The sequence below is a fragment of the Onychostoma macrolepis genome, chromosome 01, assembly GCF_012432095.1.
Source record: "Onychostoma macrolepis isolate SWU-2019 chromosome 01, ASM1243209v1, whole genome shotgun sequence".
In the NCBI taxonomy this organism is placed as follows: domain Eukaryota; kingdom Metazoa; phylum Chordata; class Actinopteri; order Cypriniformes; family Cyprinidae; genus Onychostoma; species Onychostoma macrolepis.
Genome location: NC_081155.1, coordinates 30,907,137 through 30,924,061, shown reverse-complemented (window position 1 = coordinate 30,924,061; position 16,925 = coordinate 30,907,137). Strand labels below are relative to the sequence as shown.

The 16,925-nt window shown below is 36.6% G+C and overlaps 2 protein-coding genes across 11 annotated transcripts in view; one reads left to right on the top strand and one right to left on the bottom strand.

Annotated features, from left to right (window-relative positions):
- The window catches only part of slit2 (slit homolog 2 (Drosophila)), an 81,424-nt gene extending 79,067 nt beyond the window's left edge, over positions 1-2,357 (top strand). For 3 of the 4 annotated variants that reach the window (XM_058776050.1, XM_058776053.1, XM_058776049.1), the window contains one exon: positions 803-2,357. In XM_058776050.1, coding sequence (XP_058632033.1) covers positions 803-1,047 — 245 coding nt within the window. In that variant the 3' untranslated portion in view covers positions 1,048-2,357. The remainder of the gene's footprint in view (positions 1-802) is intronic. The other variant, XM_058776060.1, reaches the window with a different exon arrangement.
- Positions 2,358-5,461: 3,104 nt separating this feature from the next.
- Positions 5,462-16,925, bottom strand: part of lrba (LPS responsive beige-like anchor protein) — a 275,213-nt gene continuing 263,749 nt past the window's right edge. For all 7 annotated transcript variants that reach the window (XM_058770098.1, XM_058770136.1, XM_058770089.1 and 4 more), the window contains exons 54-56: positions 16,594-16,790; positions 11,904-12,055; positions 5,462-6,909 (exon numbers count right to left, since the gene is read on the bottom strand). In XM_058770098.1, coding sequence (XP_058626081.1) covers positions 6,819-6,909; positions 11,904-12,055; positions 16,594-16,790 — 440 coding nt within the window. In that variant the 3' untranslated portion in view covers positions 5,462-6,818. The remainder of the gene's footprint in view (positions 6,910-11,903; positions 12,056-16,593; positions 16,791-16,925) is intronic.

Genomic DNA, 16,925 nt, shown 5'->3' with positions numbered 1-16,925 from the left:
ACTAGTTCATCTTGTTAAGTCAAAAGCTGCATGTTTTAATAAACAAATCCATCATTAAGATGTTTTAAACTTTGAGCCGTTGCTTGCTTCCAGGTAAAATATGAGTCCCCTATCCATAGTATTGCTTTCTTTAGTGAAAAAGTCATCTTGACTGAATAAAGAGAGAAATATGGACAAATCAAACTCTGTTTACAAGTGAAACCAGTCCAAAACGGTTCTCAACAAATATGTGAGATGATATTATTTTGATGTGAGACAAAGACATTTCCATTGAGGAAATGTTATTATTATGGACTCCATTAAAATGCCTTGATGAATTTGTTTCTTGCAAACATGCAGCTTTTTGCTTCACAACACAATAACTGATGGACTGTGTTTGTGTCAATTACTTGTGGGTCATTGTGATGTTTTTATCAGCTGTTTGAACTGACGGCACCCATTCACTGCATATGATCCTTTATTGAGCAATTGATGTAATGCTAAATTTCTCCAAATATGTTCCCATGAAGAAACAAACTCATCTACATGTTGGATAACCTGAGGGTGAGTAAATTTTAAACAAATGTTCATTTTCAGGTGAACTATTCCTATAAACTTCTTCCCTCCTTTAATCACTAATCGAACTCTGCAGCCCCTTCCTTTTTTTTCTGCTTTCACGCTTTGTGTTTTCTTAGGAGTCACCTTTCAATTTCACAGTAAAAATATAATGAAAAAGATCATGATTGATATGCTAAATGTAAAATGCTATAATCTGCAACATACTGCAGTGCTCTATATAGTGATTTTTTCCCCCTCTCTGTAGAGATGGCGTGTCGGGGGGAACGGGTCCGAGATCACTATCAGACGCAGCAGGGCTACGCAGCGTGCCAAAGCACAGAGAAGGTCTCCCGTTTAGATTGTCGGGGCAGCTGCGGGGACGGGACCTCCTGCTGCGCCCCCCTCCGCAGCAAACGCAGGAAATACACCTTCCAATGCACAGACGGATCCTCTTTTGTACAGGAGGTGGAAAAGGTCGTCAAGTGTGGCTGCACAAAATGTCCATCCTAAAAACGAAAAAAGAAATACATCCTTACACCACCCTCTTTTGAAGTCCCCTGTTTTGTTTTACCTTTTTGTCAGTGTTGGACTAATGTTTTTTCCTTCAAAGGAGATAATGGATTACTGTAAGATAAAGAACAAACCTATTTTTTATTATGAAGCGGAGAAAAAAAAGACAAAAAATAGATTTTAGATTTTTTTTTTTTTTTTTTTGCCATCATTTTAGGTACTGTGACATTTTTGATTACTTTTTTTTCCTTGGCAAAATCACCTCAGACCAGAATGGAAAGCAAACACGCCCTGTTGACACATTTCACTTTGTGAACATGTCTTACTTTGTGCCATTCTTTTATGTGGTTTTCTGGACTGCCGTAACGCATTTCACCTGGACTTTGTGAAGGTGAGATAAAGTATCACTATGGAGACTACGAGCGGATTCGCTGATAGTGGAGGTCTCCCCTCCTACTTCCTTACAGTGTACAACACAAACACAAACACACACTATCATAGCTGCTCCTATTCATTCACACACACAAACACAACTTAGCCACTAAGTGTACACACATGATCTCTTCCAGCATGTACACACACACACACTCTTCCGATTCACATTATAAACCATGTGTATTTATTGTATCAAAAATACTGTCACATTACTTATACTCGGTATAGCCCTTCGTTTCCCTGGAGTTACAGTTGGAATTTCTTAATATATATTAATTTATATTCGTCCTTTTACCAATTTAAATCACTCATAGCTTACTGAGTAGAATAACTAACGTTGTGTCTCCTTCATTCGGTTGGTTTGACCAATGGGACTGTTGTATTTACCATTAAAAAAAAAAATAGAAAAACAAGAAAAAAAAACTTAGTGGTGTTATAAATCTTCAAATGTGAAGTGAAAACATTGTATATTTTTGTCGAATCTCCTAAAAATTTGTATGGTGACACAGATGTGCTTTATATTAGAGTTTAAATGTATAGTTAAAATTTCCCCATGTATTCTGTATAGAGCACATGCCATAGTTCAAAAAAAATAAATAATAATAATAACAGTAGCGTCCATAGCTGTCAATAAACCTCTTTTTAAAATATCCTCCTTGCAAATCCTTTTTAATGATACAGATAGAAAGAAAAACTGTGACTTTTTTTCTAAATGATACTACTTTGTTACCACTCTGTTTCCCCCATGTTAACATGTTGCTGCTAAATTGGTATTGTAGACTTTGGATGATGATGCTGATGTTTATTGTAGAGGACGTTGCTCATTCATTGAGCAAATTGTTTTACTGATCAATGAATAAAGATGTCCCCTCCCTCTACAAGGTTGTTCCTCTCTATGCTCACGTCTCCGAGCCTCCAAGTCCACACATGTGCAGACAAAAACATATACTGTACACATAACTTACATTAGGGGTGTCTAGTCCTTCTTCTGGAGGGCCGCTGCCATATATATATATATATAATTTTATTTTATTTTTTTCCCGTTTGCAGAAACTTACACGTGTATGTATATATATATATATATATATATATATATATATGTGTGTGTGTGTGTGTGTGTGTGTGTATACATGTGTAACACTTTCTGCAAAGAGGGGAACAAAATTAAAAATTATATAAAAATATAATATTAAAAAATATATAAATTATGTAAATTATAAGATAAATGACGCTATCTGGTGTAGTGATAAAAAAAAAAAAAAAAAAATTAAAGTTGCCAGCAGGTGGCGACATAGTTCATTCATTACTTTGATGCTGCCGGCGTTTTTTGTCACCCATACCATACACACATCAACACATCTTGGATAAAGACAGACAACTGCACAAACTGTCTCTAAATAACAGCTAATGAATCTATCAATCTAATTTAAAAAAAAAACAGGACTGAGACATGATATAATGTGCTGCCAATTTAAATGGTCTGATCGGAATGTAAAAAAAAAAGCTTTATTTTATAACAAAAATAGCATGTTGTGGCAAATAACAAAAAAACTGAAATAATTTGTCAGTTTCCAAAAACACCTCAAAAGATCTGAAAAAGGTAAAGAGACTCTAATGATCATTAATTCATGTACTTGCATTTTGTGTAGTGAAGGTAGGCCAAGGCTTACCTTAACATTTAGGGTACAAAGTTCAGGTTTTTTTCCAATCATTTTGGCATTAATATTAAAAACTCTAGACACAAAACTCATGACTAATGATCAAAATGCACTTTTCTTTTTCTTCCAAAACTTAATACTTTTTCCAATTGCTTGTATTTTATTTTATTTTTTCAAAATACAACATACACTATAGATGTATGAACAGTAATACAACTGTTTGAAATAAAACAACAGCTGCATTACTAATTTTATGAAAAATGACAAACAAAAGTTACATCAACACCAACTACAGTTGCTGTAGTTGCTTAATTTTGTAGGCCCTAAAACGAGTTAGCATTTTAGCACTTCCAGTTCCATCGTCCTGAAGTCAATGGGTTTTTTAAAATGGGTTTTGGTTAAATGCCTGAAAGTTTGTAGTCAACACAAGCTCAAGATATTTTCATGGTTTATTCTACAACATTAATACCCCCTTAAGAATTTTACTTTTTTTTTACTTGTCTTAAAAAGTGGCTGATAACAAGTGGCAAAGTAGGACTACAGAGGTTGTTAGGGACATTAAACGTCATCACTCTGAACCAGAAAACTCATCCACTAACTAGTCCAATTTTACAGCTTGTTGCGTTTATAATCATGCTCTTGCAAAGTATTCGAACTCAAAATTTCAGGGAATTAAAAAAAAAAAAAATAAATAAAAGACCGAAAGATCTGTTGGAAACTTAGTGACAGTGATGGTGAAGTCTTGAGGCCGTGGTGTAGTTTATTTATAATGTAGCCTACCTTTACCTTTTTACTTCTGGTGATTGCATTTAGGCTTTAAAATTCATAAATGTTGTGTCCATGTTTGATGTTTATCATGATAAGTGATAATAAAAAATGTAGGAAACAAACTTTTGTTGGTCACAGAGCTTATTTTCTGCAATAATCCAAAAACCAGTGTAAAAAAAAAATCCTACTGGGGTTTTGTTTGGCCATTTTATTGGGTTATTTTTTATTATTTCTTACCCATGTGCTTGGTTGTTTTTGTGCAACTCGGCTGCTGGGTTAATTTAACTGACAATACAAACGACGACCCCCTCACACATCTACCTATTATTACTGTAGTCTCACTTATGGTCTCATCACACCATTATACACTGTAGTGTAATTTTTTTTTTCATTGTAGTCTGTGTCAAATTTTTGTTTATATGCACATTGTCTGCTTGAAATGCTACACTCAGAGCAAACAACACGCCACCATATGAAAACCTGTCTGAAATATTCTCTCTAGTGTTTTTATAGTGATGTCTTAACATGTAGGACTATAATAAAATGTGTATCATATTTTGTACAACAATATTTAATAATAGTATGACCAATTACACGGTGAAACTACTGGTCTCTTGCGTGTAGGTGATCAAAATTATTGTTCCTATGATACTTCATGAGTCATTTGACCCAATAATTCTGCAAGTGCAAGGTTTCTGATGTAAATGCTCAATGCATCATTTTGAACACTGGACAGAGCCAATGTTACAAGTGAAGGTTTTGTTTTGAAAAAAGACATCAAGATTCTAAAATCAGTGCCAAAGTGATTGTAAAATAAATTAAAATCACAACATATGTACAAGAATTCACAGAATTTAGAAACATTCATTCACCTTCTCTGATCAACTTTATATCTTCAGTTAACCTGTTGTTGGTTTATATCATCAAAATTATGTATCGGCCCAGGAACACGGCGACTTAAAAAACTAAGAATATAAATTGCTTTCATGTCTCAACCAATTCAAAATCAAACTTATGCCCTTGTGATACAGATGATTTAGCTGAGTGACTGAAAACCTAAACTACTAGAGTCTGAATAATTTTGTCTCATCATAAAACATGATGTTATTGCTCTATAATTCAGTTTTTTTTTTCTTTCTGGAGCTTCCCGTCACTGCACATTTGTCCTTTGTCTGACACCCTCATTAGGATTTTGTTGTAGTTTCTACTGTTTGAGCTAATACAGTGAATCAGGTGTATTTGTTGACCCAGCTGAGCTATACTGACCTCTGGCGGACGCACAAAATACTGCACGTGATTTATTGCTGCCATATGAATTTGGACCTGTAATTCTGCCAGTTTCTTAAAATATTCAAGCAGCGTTATCATTAACAAATAAAATAACTTAACTACATAAACATTTTTAAATACTTAATGACAAAAACAGTTATTAAAATGTTAACATCCAATATTTAAAAAAAACTTCAGTAGTATATCAATGACTCTAAAAAGTTTCCTAGATGCCCCAGATCTGTGTGTCTTTACAAAAAAATAAATTATTTGAAACCTTTTTTATTGGTACAAAATGCCATTTTATTGTTTGAGTTCATCACACACGTCATATGACGCTCATTCCAATCTGATTGCCATTTTGCTAAAATATAACAGTAATGATAGCAACAGCTATTAAAATCAAAACAAAACAAAAACAAACATAAGGAATCAGAATCACACCATAGTTGACTTAAACCAAGAAATAAACTCTTCTTTGTAATTTGACAGACCTCTGCTTGCCCTGAGTGTAATCTATGGGGTTATATTTTGAGCTGTTGTATGAGTAATAATACATAGTGAAATGTTGTAATTTTTTCTTCCAAGTTCAGTTCTGATCTCATCTAACAGATGCTAGTATCATAATATTACGCTCTGCCCACATTCACGTCTGCATACACTAAGGGTAAAAGCACAATGGTGAAATTTCAAAAAGTCTATTTGATGACACTTTAAATAGATATTAATATTATTTTGCTCTTCTCCTTCTATTGTTATCACTTGCTTCTCCTCAAAGAAAAGAAAAAAAATAGTTTAGTTCTGGAACACTTAGATATGGAACTCACAATAAACAAACAAATGAGATAAAAAGATAGATACAAACACACCCCAAATCACTTCTTACCAACCATGAAGATTATTAATATCATTTCTAAATTACTCTCCCTTCATATGCAGAATCCGCCCCTTCAGTATATAAAGTGACATCATTACATGATCACATAAGAGGTCCATTCACGTTAAACAAACAATCACTGAGAAAAAAAAAAAAACCTTCAGAAATGCTTTCATTCGAACAGAAGCCACTTTTCCATTCTTAAAGTGAAACATTTAAAGTGGATGCCTTGATATGTCTGCAAACAGCTATCTATTTAATCTATGAATATAATCGAAAAATTCCATTTAGCGGAGCAATTTATTTCTCCCAAAAAATGAGGCAGCTTCCTGTTAAACTAAACTATTGAACTACAAATCATGACGTTTAGAGGCATTCTTTCGAAATAATCACATAAAATAAGGAAAAAAAAACAAACTCACCCACCCCAAGTTACACACAAAATCCATAGACACTATAAGTAAATAAAGTCATTTAGCTACTGACCACTCAGACCAGTCTTTTTCAGAGCAAAGGTGAAAATAGACTTTAACAGCTAAAAATAGATTTTTTCCCCTCCAAATATTAGGTATATAACCCCTCCCCTAGGATTTATATAGTAAGAAATTCCATAAGATCTACAAAATATAGCAATGCCATCTTTAAAAAATAGTTTTGCTTCTTTAAATATTTAGAATACATTCATGACTATTGGTAGTGCCTTTATGAACGGTGGCAGGGTGGCTTTGTCATGGTTGCTGTGTTCCCTCGGTGTCGTCACTGGGTCAGTATCTAGTTTGGTATTCGTGGTGCCATCTGTTGAAGTCATTGTAGAACAGAACAATGCTGCCAGACGCCATTCCAGTGATGATGCATCTGCACAGCAGTGATGAGGAAAAAGAGAGGGAGAAAGACACGTGTGCAATAAATATTAGACAGTTCATTAATGAGAGAATAAAGATAGTTGTAACATTTTGGTTGCTGCTTATTCCAAATTTTTTATTTATATATTTGTTTTTATTTAGACCTTTGGCTTTTTGTCTCAAACATCTCTGATAGGTCAGAAATCATTACTCATGCCAATTATACACATAATCAGGTCTAAAAAACTATAAAAACTAGAAGTAAATGAAGGGGCTCTAAAATGTATCTTATGTGTCATGTTATCCCCAAACACTAGACGTATCCTCAGCCTACAGTACATGCACAAATACAACAATCCAGACAGATACAGGTGTATCTCAATAAATTAGAATGTCATGGAAAAGTTGATTTATTTCAGTAATTCAACTCAAATTGTGAAACTCGTGTATTAAATAAATTCAATGCACACAGACTGAAGTAGTTTAAGTCTTTGGTTCTTTTAATTGTGATGATTTTGGCTCACATTTAACAAGAACCCACCAATTCACTATCTCTACAAATTAGAATACTTCATAAGAAAAAATAATTTTTGTGAATTGTTGGCCTTCTGGAAAGTATGTTCATTTACTGTATATGTACTCAATACTTGGTAGGGGCTCCTTTTGCTTTAATTACTGCCTCAATTTGGCGTGGCATGGAGGTGATCAGTTTGTGGCACTGCTGAAGTGGTATGGAAGCCCAGGTTTCTTTGACCGTGGCCTTCAGCTCATTGCATTTTTTGGTGTCTTGTTTCTCATTTTCCTCTTCTGGTGAGTTTGCTGGCCAGTCAAGCACACCAACACCATGGTCATTTAACCAACTTTTGGTGCTTTTGGCAGTGTGGGCAGGTGCCAAATCCTGCTGGAAAATGAAATCAGCATCTTTAAAAAGCTGGTCAGCAGAAGGAAGCATGAAGTGCTCCAAAATTTCTTGGTAAACGGGTGCAGTGACTTTGGTTTTCAAAAAACACAGTGGACCAACACCAGCAGATGACATTGCACCCCAAATCATCACAGACTGTGGAAACTTAACACTGGACTTCAAGCAACTTGGGCTATGAGCTTCTCCACCCTTCCTCCAGACTCTAGGACCTTGGTTTCCAAATGAAATACAAAACTTGCTCTCATCTGAAAAGAAGACTTTGGACCACTGAGCAACAGTCCAGTTCTTCTTCTCCTTAGCCCAGGTTAAGACGCCTCTGATGTTGTCTGTGGTTCAGGAGTGGCTTAACAAGAGAAATACGACAACTGTAACCAAATTCCTTGACACATCTGTGTGTGGTGGCTCTTGATGCCTTGACCCCAGCCTCAGTCCATTCCTTGTGAAGTTCACCCAAATTCTTGAATCGATTTTGCTTGACAATCCTCATAAGGCTGCGGTTCTCTCGGTTGGTTGTGCATCTTTTTCCTTCCACTCAACTTTCTGTTAACATGCTTGGATACAGCACTCTGTGAACAGCCAGCTTCTTTGGCAATGAATGTTTGTGGCTTACCCTCCTTGTGAAGGGTGTCAATGATTGTCTTCTGGACAACGGTCAGATCAGCAGTCTTCCCCATGATTGTGTAGCCTAGTGAACCAAACTGAGAGACCCTTTTGAAGGCTCAAGAAACCTTTGCAGGTGTTTTAAGTTGATTAGCTGATTGGCATGTCACCATATTCTAATTTGTTGAGATAGTGAATTGGTGGGTTTTTGTTAAATGTGAGCCAAAATCATCACAATTAAAAGAACCAAAGACTTAAACTACTTCAGTCTGTGTGCATGGAATTTATTTAATACACTAGTTTCACAATTTGAGTTAAATTACTGAAATAAATCAACTTTTCCACGACATTCTAATTTATTGAGATGCACATTAATAATATTTTTTTTTTTTCAGCACCAAGTCATATCAGAATGATTTCTAAAGGATCATGTGACCAATCTTATTTGTGTAATGGCTACTGAAAATTCAGAGTCGCCATGACAGAAATAGAGTTAATTTTAAAAATATTAAAATATGACAACAGTTGTTTTAAATTTTAATAATATTCCCAATATTAAAGTTTTTACTGTATTTTTGATGCAGCTTAGGTGAGCATAAGAAACCTTTTTTCAAAAACAATAAATAATATTACAGAGTCTAACTCCAGACTTTTGAAGAGTAGTGTATGTATGTTTTGAAGAAAATATATTGGTTTAAAATGTAGAATTAGATTTTTTGTAAATAATGAACATGCCCAGACATTTCCAAAACAAAACTATTCTATTTTGAATTAATTCACAATATATACAGTCATGGCCAAAAATATCGGCACCCTTGGTAAATATGATCAAAGAACACTGAAAATTAATCTGCATTGTTAATACTTTTGATCTTTTATTTAAAAAATTCACAAAAATCTAAACTTTCATTGGATAATAAGAATTTAAAATGGGGGGAAATATCATTATGAAATAAATGTTTTTCTCTAATATATATTTTCTCTCATATACAGTGGGGCAAAAAAGTATTTAGTCAGCCACCAATTGTGCAAGTTCTCCCACTTAAAAAGATGAGAGAGGCCTGCAATTTTCATCATAGGTATACCTCAACTATGAGAGACAAAATGAGAAAAAAAAAATCCAGAAAATCACATTGTAGGATTTTTAAAGAATTAATTGGTAAATTCCTCGGTAAAATAAGTATTTGGTCACCTACAAACAAGCAAGATTTCTGGCTCACAGACCTGTAACTTCTTCTTTAAGAGGCTCCTCTGTCCTCCACTCGTTACCTGTATTAATGGCATCTGTTTGAACTCGTTATCAGTATAAAAGAGACCTGTCCACAACCTCAAACAGTCCAACTCCAAACTCCACCATGGCCAAGACCAAAGAGCTGTCAAAGGACACCAGAAACAAAATTGTAGACCTGCACCAGGCTGGGAAGACTGAATCTGCAATAGGTAAGCAGCTTGGTGTGAAGAAATCAACTGTGGGAGCAATTATTAGAAAATGGAAGACATACAAGACCACTGATAATCTCCCTCGATCTGGGGCTCCACGCAAGATCTCACCCCCTGGGGTCAAAATGATCACAAGAACTGTGAGCCAAAATCCCAGAACCACACGGGGGGACCTAGTGAATGACCTGCAGAGAGCTGGGACCAAAGTAACAAAGGCTACCATCAGTAACACACTGCCAGGGACTCAAATCCTGCAGTGCCAGACGTGTCCCCCTGCTTAAGCCAGTACATGTCCGGGCCCGTCTGAAGTTTGCTAGAGAGCATTTGGATGATCCAGAAGAGGATTGGGAGAATGTCATATGGTCAGATTAAACCAAAATAGAACTTTTTGGTAAAAACTCAACTTGTCGTGTTTGGAGGAGAAAGAATGCTGAGTTGCATCCAAAGAACACCATACCTACTGTGAAGCATGGGGGTGGAAACATCATGCTTTGGGGCTGTTTTTCTGCAAAGGGACCAGGACGACTGATCCGTGTAAACGAAAGAATGAATGGGGCCATGCATCGTGAGATTTTGAGTGAAAACCTCCTTCCATCAGCAAGGGCATTGAAGATGAAACGTGGCTGGGTCTTTCAGCATGACAATGATCCCAAACACACACTGCCCGGCAACGAAGGAGTGGCTTTGTAAGAAGCATTTCAAGGTCCTGGAGTGGCCTAGCCAGTCTCCAGATCTCAACCCCATCGAAAATCTTTGGAGTCCGTGTTGCCCAGCGACAGTCCCAAAACATTACTGCTCTAGAGGAGATCTGCATGGAGGAATGGGCCAAAATACCAGCAACAGTGTGTGAAAACCTTGTGAAGACTTACAGAAAACGTTTGACCTCTGTCATTGCCAACAAAGGGTATATAACAAAGTATTGAGATGAAATTTTGTTATTGACCAAATACTTATTTTCCACCATAATTTGCAAATAAATTCTTTAAAAATCCTACAATGTGATTTCTGGATTTTTTTTTCTCATTTTGTCTCTCATAGTTGAGGTATACCTATGATGAAAATTACAGGCCTCTCTCATCTTTTTAAGTGGGAGAACTTGCACAATTGGTGGCTGACTAAATACTTTTTTGCCCCACTGTATATGGGTAGTTGATGTATCTATGTGTCCTATGGTGTGACAGAAAAATGTAAAAAACAAAAAAAAAAAAAAAAAAAACATCTAACATTGAAGATAAACCTCTCTCATGCTATTTGTCACTCTAAGAATGAAGATAAATTTTTCTCATGTTATTTGTGTGTTAAGTTTTTTTTCTACATTTTTGCTGTCACACCATAGAACACAGTCCAATTTTTATTTGTCAACTTCCCATATATATATATATATATATATATATATATATATAAAAGAGGTGTTATTGAGGCCAGCAGGGGGTGCTCACCCTGTGGTCTGTGTGGGTCTTATCACCCCAGTATAATGATGGGGACACCACACTGTAAAAAGCACTGTCCTTCGGATGAGACGTTAAACCGAGGTCCTGACTCTCTGTGGTCATTAAAAATCCCAGGATGTCCTTTGAAAAAGAGTAAGGGTGTAACAAATTTTCCCATTGGCCTCTGACCATCATCTCCATATCTACTGATTGTCATTGTCTCCTCATTGTCTCCTCTCCACCAATAAGCTGGTGTGTGGTGGGCATTCTGGCACAATATGGCTGCTGTCGCATCATCCAGGTGGATGCTGCACTCTGGTGGTGGTTGAGGAGATTCCCCCGCTTTCATGTAAAACGCTTTGAGTACCCAGAAAAGCGTTATATAAATGTAACAAATTCCTCTTCTTCTTCTTATTATTATATATATTTATTTTAATATCTGTGGCCATTGCTGAAAATGTGTGTTTTTTGCTAAGAACTACCGAGTGAATTGTGTATTTGCGAAGTGTTACAATTATCCCTGCTCTTCCCTATGTCAAAACGGAGATATTGTTATTAGTGTGTTTTAATCTAGAAAAGGGACAGGAACTTAGTTGGTGTCTTCATGTATGCTACCTTTGGTCATGTGACATAGCCATCGAGCGTATTCCAGCATCACATCCTGGGTAAGCGAAGAGCTGTTTGAGATCATGGATCTGCCACACACTGAGAACTCCTGCATCTCCTCCAGACAGCAGATACTGTCCATCTTTACTTAGCAGCATCGCCTGGAGCAAAAAACAAACAAACATGATATTCATTGTGTTAAACAGAAGACAGTCAATTTGTCACACTTGCAGTCAGTATTTTCTGCTTTTCATTTTCCAAGTCAAAGCAGTGGGTTTAGATTAAATAGAAGTCATACAAATACGAATGAAAGATTTTGGCTTCACAGTAAATTTACAGATCAGTTATAACTTCATTTAAAATCTTGTTATTAAAAGTAATTAACCACTTAAAAGGACCCTCAAACTTTTAGCGGACTTTCATGTTTCTCCATGATAAATAACTCTGATAAGAATTTGATTTAAACATGCTTTTTTTTTTTTTTTTGCTCTCGGCTCGGTGAATAAGCTCTTTGTAGTGGGTGATGAACGTCTGGAGCATCCGGCTGACCGGTGATTACAGGGGTTTATTGACACCCCTGTGGACCTTAGAGTGAGTGTGCCCTGCCAGTGGCTGCCTCATCCAATCAAAAGCCTCACAAACCCCTTTCTTTCCCAGCATGCACGGGGCCAACCTGGCGAACAGTTTGTTTCTTAAACCGCTGTAGCGGTGGTATCCTGCGGCGAAGGGCAGACAGAGTATGAGATTTATTCTGTTCATCTGGTTTTCCTGTGTGCACATGGGCTATGTAACACTTTAGAGGTCCCACGAGAAACACAGATAATATAGAACAGCAAACACATTGGGCTCTTTCTTTCACTACACACACACACCCACCCTCCACACTCTTGTGGGAGAAGATGCTGTAATGACAGTGCAAAGTGGAAAGGGAGACTGGGGCTAGTTGTCACAAGGGCTATATTTTAGGACCTATTAGTCCATTTACAAAAATGCTTGTTTTCTCTAGCAACAATTTGGTATTTAAACCCTTTTAAATTCAGTTTAACTTTGTTCTTTAGTATTTTTCAGAAATTTGAGGGTGGAATATGTTTTAAATAAATTACACATATTTAATTCATGTTTTTATTAATAACAATAAAGAAAGTATTATCATTATTAATACTGCTATTGCATGTTACCTTTTCACTGCGGTTTCATGAACAGTTTTGTGTTTTATAATGATTTTATTGTTTTTTTTCCTTCTTTTTCTGTAAAACTACTAATTAGCCTGTAATAAGTTAAATACAAATATGTTGCAAAGGCAGCTTTTTATTTTATATAATTTCACCTTTTCCAAAAAAAAAAAAAAAAAAAAAGTAGTATTCTTCTTAATTACTGCTACCTTTTTATTGTGGTTTCTTGAACAGATTTGTTTTAAAATTATTTAAGTGTTCATAATTATTTCATTGTTATAAAAAGACTGAGCAATTAAAACACAATGTTCTAAACTCGACCATAGTCATATAAGCTACAAAAGCTACAAAATAAACGATCAAACTTGCTCTTCTTTCTTACACACACTCTTCTCATTCCCCACTACCACTGTCATGAGTGAAATACCCAGTATCAATCACAGAGACTGTTCTGCTAGATCGCTGTCCAGCAGACTTCAGACAGTTACAGCAGCTGGGATCTGAGTGCATTTGCGTGCATGTGATCTCTTTTGATTTGTTTTGGATGTATCTGAGATGTGTGTAATTAGGGTTCAGGTTACACTGCGGCAAACCCCTGAGCACTTTACTGCAGTTGTGGTATAAAGCAGAAGCTTGCGACAGACATATGAGATCAGAATCACACAGAAGGAAAGCATCACCAGAGACTGTCACAACCCTGTCTCCTTCAATGACAGGCAATGTTCAATGTTTTTCATCCAAGTGAGTGTCCAAAAGTCCTTAATATGAATAATCTCAAACTGATTCAAACTCCACCCTGTGACTCATTCTGTGACTTAATGATATGGTTTGGTCATTGCTGCAACATGAATTAAGTCTTCAGTTCGAATGTGTCTTATTACTTCAAAGATGTCTGAGAAAATATATCAGTACATAATCCAGCATTCACGGTGGTCCCTCCGGACCAGGTCTGGAAAAGGTTCTGTGAGAAGCAGAGATGTCCAGGTTGCAGAACGGGTTCGGTCAGAATCATAAATCAGCGGTCTCCTCCCAGGCCGCCATTCCAGAATCCTCCAAGATGGCTGCTGTGACTCAGATATCTGACTTGCCGTGAATTTAAACAACAGGGTTGTGTTGGATGATGCCCCACTGTGTTTTTTTCTCCTGATCCGCTGATCTGTCTGTGTTAGGTCAGGACATGTCTGGCACGAGTAAAGACTGGATTTATGAAGACTTTAATGCACTCCATTGCGTATGTGCCGAAGGCTCGGGAAACGTCTGCTAAAATGGTTACTAACAGACAGACACTCAGTTGTGGGCTCCAGAGAGTCATTCATGTATTATTTCTACTTGTCCAAATTAATGTTCTGTCAGACCATCAGCATGAAGACTTACTTTCTCAGCAACAAACGGTCCCAGCAAACTACACACTCAAACACGAAACCGCACACATCCTCTTCTCCACAAACACAAACACTGTCACAAAAACGACACTTCATTTGGCATGAGAGGAGCTTACAGTTGTGTGTCTGTGTGTGTACGTTGATGTTAGAAATGGTAACGAGAATTTGAGGACTTGGAAATGAGCAATGACTGATCATAAATACATCATATTTCTGTAACATGATTTTTTTTTTTTTGCTACTTTTCATGTGTATCACATGAGTAAACTAAAATGTGCCAAAAACACCCTTGATTTTGGGATTAGTTACTTTGGCAATTTTGCAGTAATATTGGTTAGGTGGAGATAGTGTTCAAATTGAGGGTATTATTCAAATTAAGGGTATTGTTTTGTTGTAGTAAATAACAAACAATAACTAAATAAATAAATAAAATCCCAAAGCTCAGCTGATTTAGGCTACAGTCACATTAGAATGGTCTAGGCTAGGGCTTCTGTTTTTAATAAATAATAAATCATAAATAAGACACAAGAAACAAACAAAATGAGAAAAAAAAATGATCTACTCCACTTTCCCAGATTTGATTTCAATTTGTGAGGTTTAGAACCTCTACCGGTCCCACGACTCATTCACTGTACAGGTCAGCTTTAAACAAATTTGAACTTTTGTACGCAGCGGTATGTGAAATTAGCATGAGCTCGTGTTTCCAGTCTCCTGTGTGTGAGTATGAATGGAAATCAATGGAGTCTAGTGTGCCTGCGGCTTTATTTGAACAAACAAATAATCAAAATAAACAAATTTTGCCTCTTATGCTGTGAACCCTTTCAAAATTACTTGCATCTGATTTAGATCAATAATACCAAAAATTGTGTTGGCGTTGAACAAGGACAATAATCAATTAAATCATAAAGAAAGTCACTACCGTTCAAAAGTTTAAGGGTCTATACAATTTTTCAATCTTTTTGAAAGAGGTTTCTTGTGCAGATCAAGGCCAGATCTATTTGATCAATTGATCAATCATCAAGTGATATTGTAAAATAATATTAAAATTTAAAATAAATGTTTTAAATTTTTATATATATTTTGAGATGTAATTTATTTCTGTAATTAGAAAGCTGAATCTTCATTACTCCAGTCTTCGGTCTCACGTGATCCTTCATGCTGGTTTGATAAATGCTGAAATAGGTTGTTATGTAATATTTTTTGGGGAAACAATGATACCTTTATTCAGGATTCTCTGATAAACAGCATTTATTTAAAATAAAAATTTGAATGCAAATATGTTTACTGTCTTTACTGTCAATTTTGATCAATTTATAATTTTTTTTAAAAGCCTAAACTTTTGATTGGTAGTGTACAACGATCAATGCCAATTTATCTTTGGTCATAATACTAAATATTAGTACTGAAATGTACAAAATAATTCCAGGATCAGCATTATCCTGCATTATGTCATATTAGTTGAATAATAAGCGTGTTAAAGAGCAGAGCCGCCCCTCTTCTCTGTCACTGCAGACTCTGCTGTTTATTGAAAACAAATGGAACCTGGACACAATGAGGAAACTAATCAAGCTCGGAGCAGCAGAGAGCAGAGGAGAGCGTAACAGAGCTGGCCTGTTAAATGGGATGCAGGTGTGGGTATGTGTGTGCAGGAGAGAGAGAGACAGGGGCAGACGCAGAGCTCTGTGAATTTTCCCAGGCCCAGAGGAAAGAGAAAGTGATGGAGCGGGAACGGGGGAAAGAGAGCTGGCCGATTTTAGGAGCTCTGCCCACCAATGACAAATGTGTCCTCTAATGCAGGAGGCCTTGCCGCTGGCCATACTGCTCTCTTGCTCGCTCTCATACACGCATGCAAGTTGAGTGGCATTTCGTAGCCCTGCAGATCAAAGGACAGATCTGGACCCTTAGGGTTCAGAAGCCAAAAGAAAGAGAGATGGAGAGAGGAAAGAAGGAGGCCCGTAGGCAGATCATGTCAGCATTTAATCACACTCCAGACAGCTGACATGATAAAACACAGAGTCTGAGAAAATAAATGGAAAGAGAGTAAGAAAAGGGGGGACAAATAGACACGCAAGAGCTGCCCAACCCTTTGCCCTTGCTTCCTATTCTCAAATAATTATACAGAGGGGAGTTCATGCTCATGTTTACCTTGATGTTGTCTTCCACCTCCATATGTCCCAACAGTTTTCCATTGATGCTGAACACACAGAAGTGGCCCTTGTCATAATAAATGACACAGTGACCCTCGGTGGAGGACAGAACCAAACGTGGTCGCACACAGCCGTCTGGACCCTCCAGAGTCCTCAACAGGTCACCGTTCATAGAGTGGACAAGACATGGACCCTCTGTTGTCAAACACATACAGACACATGAGGGTCAAATTAGAACTACAGTGCACTGCTGCACCGACTTGTTCATGTGTTATTTGTGACGTAAAATGGTCTGTTGATTCTAACATTTTCATATTTCAGCCTCTGACA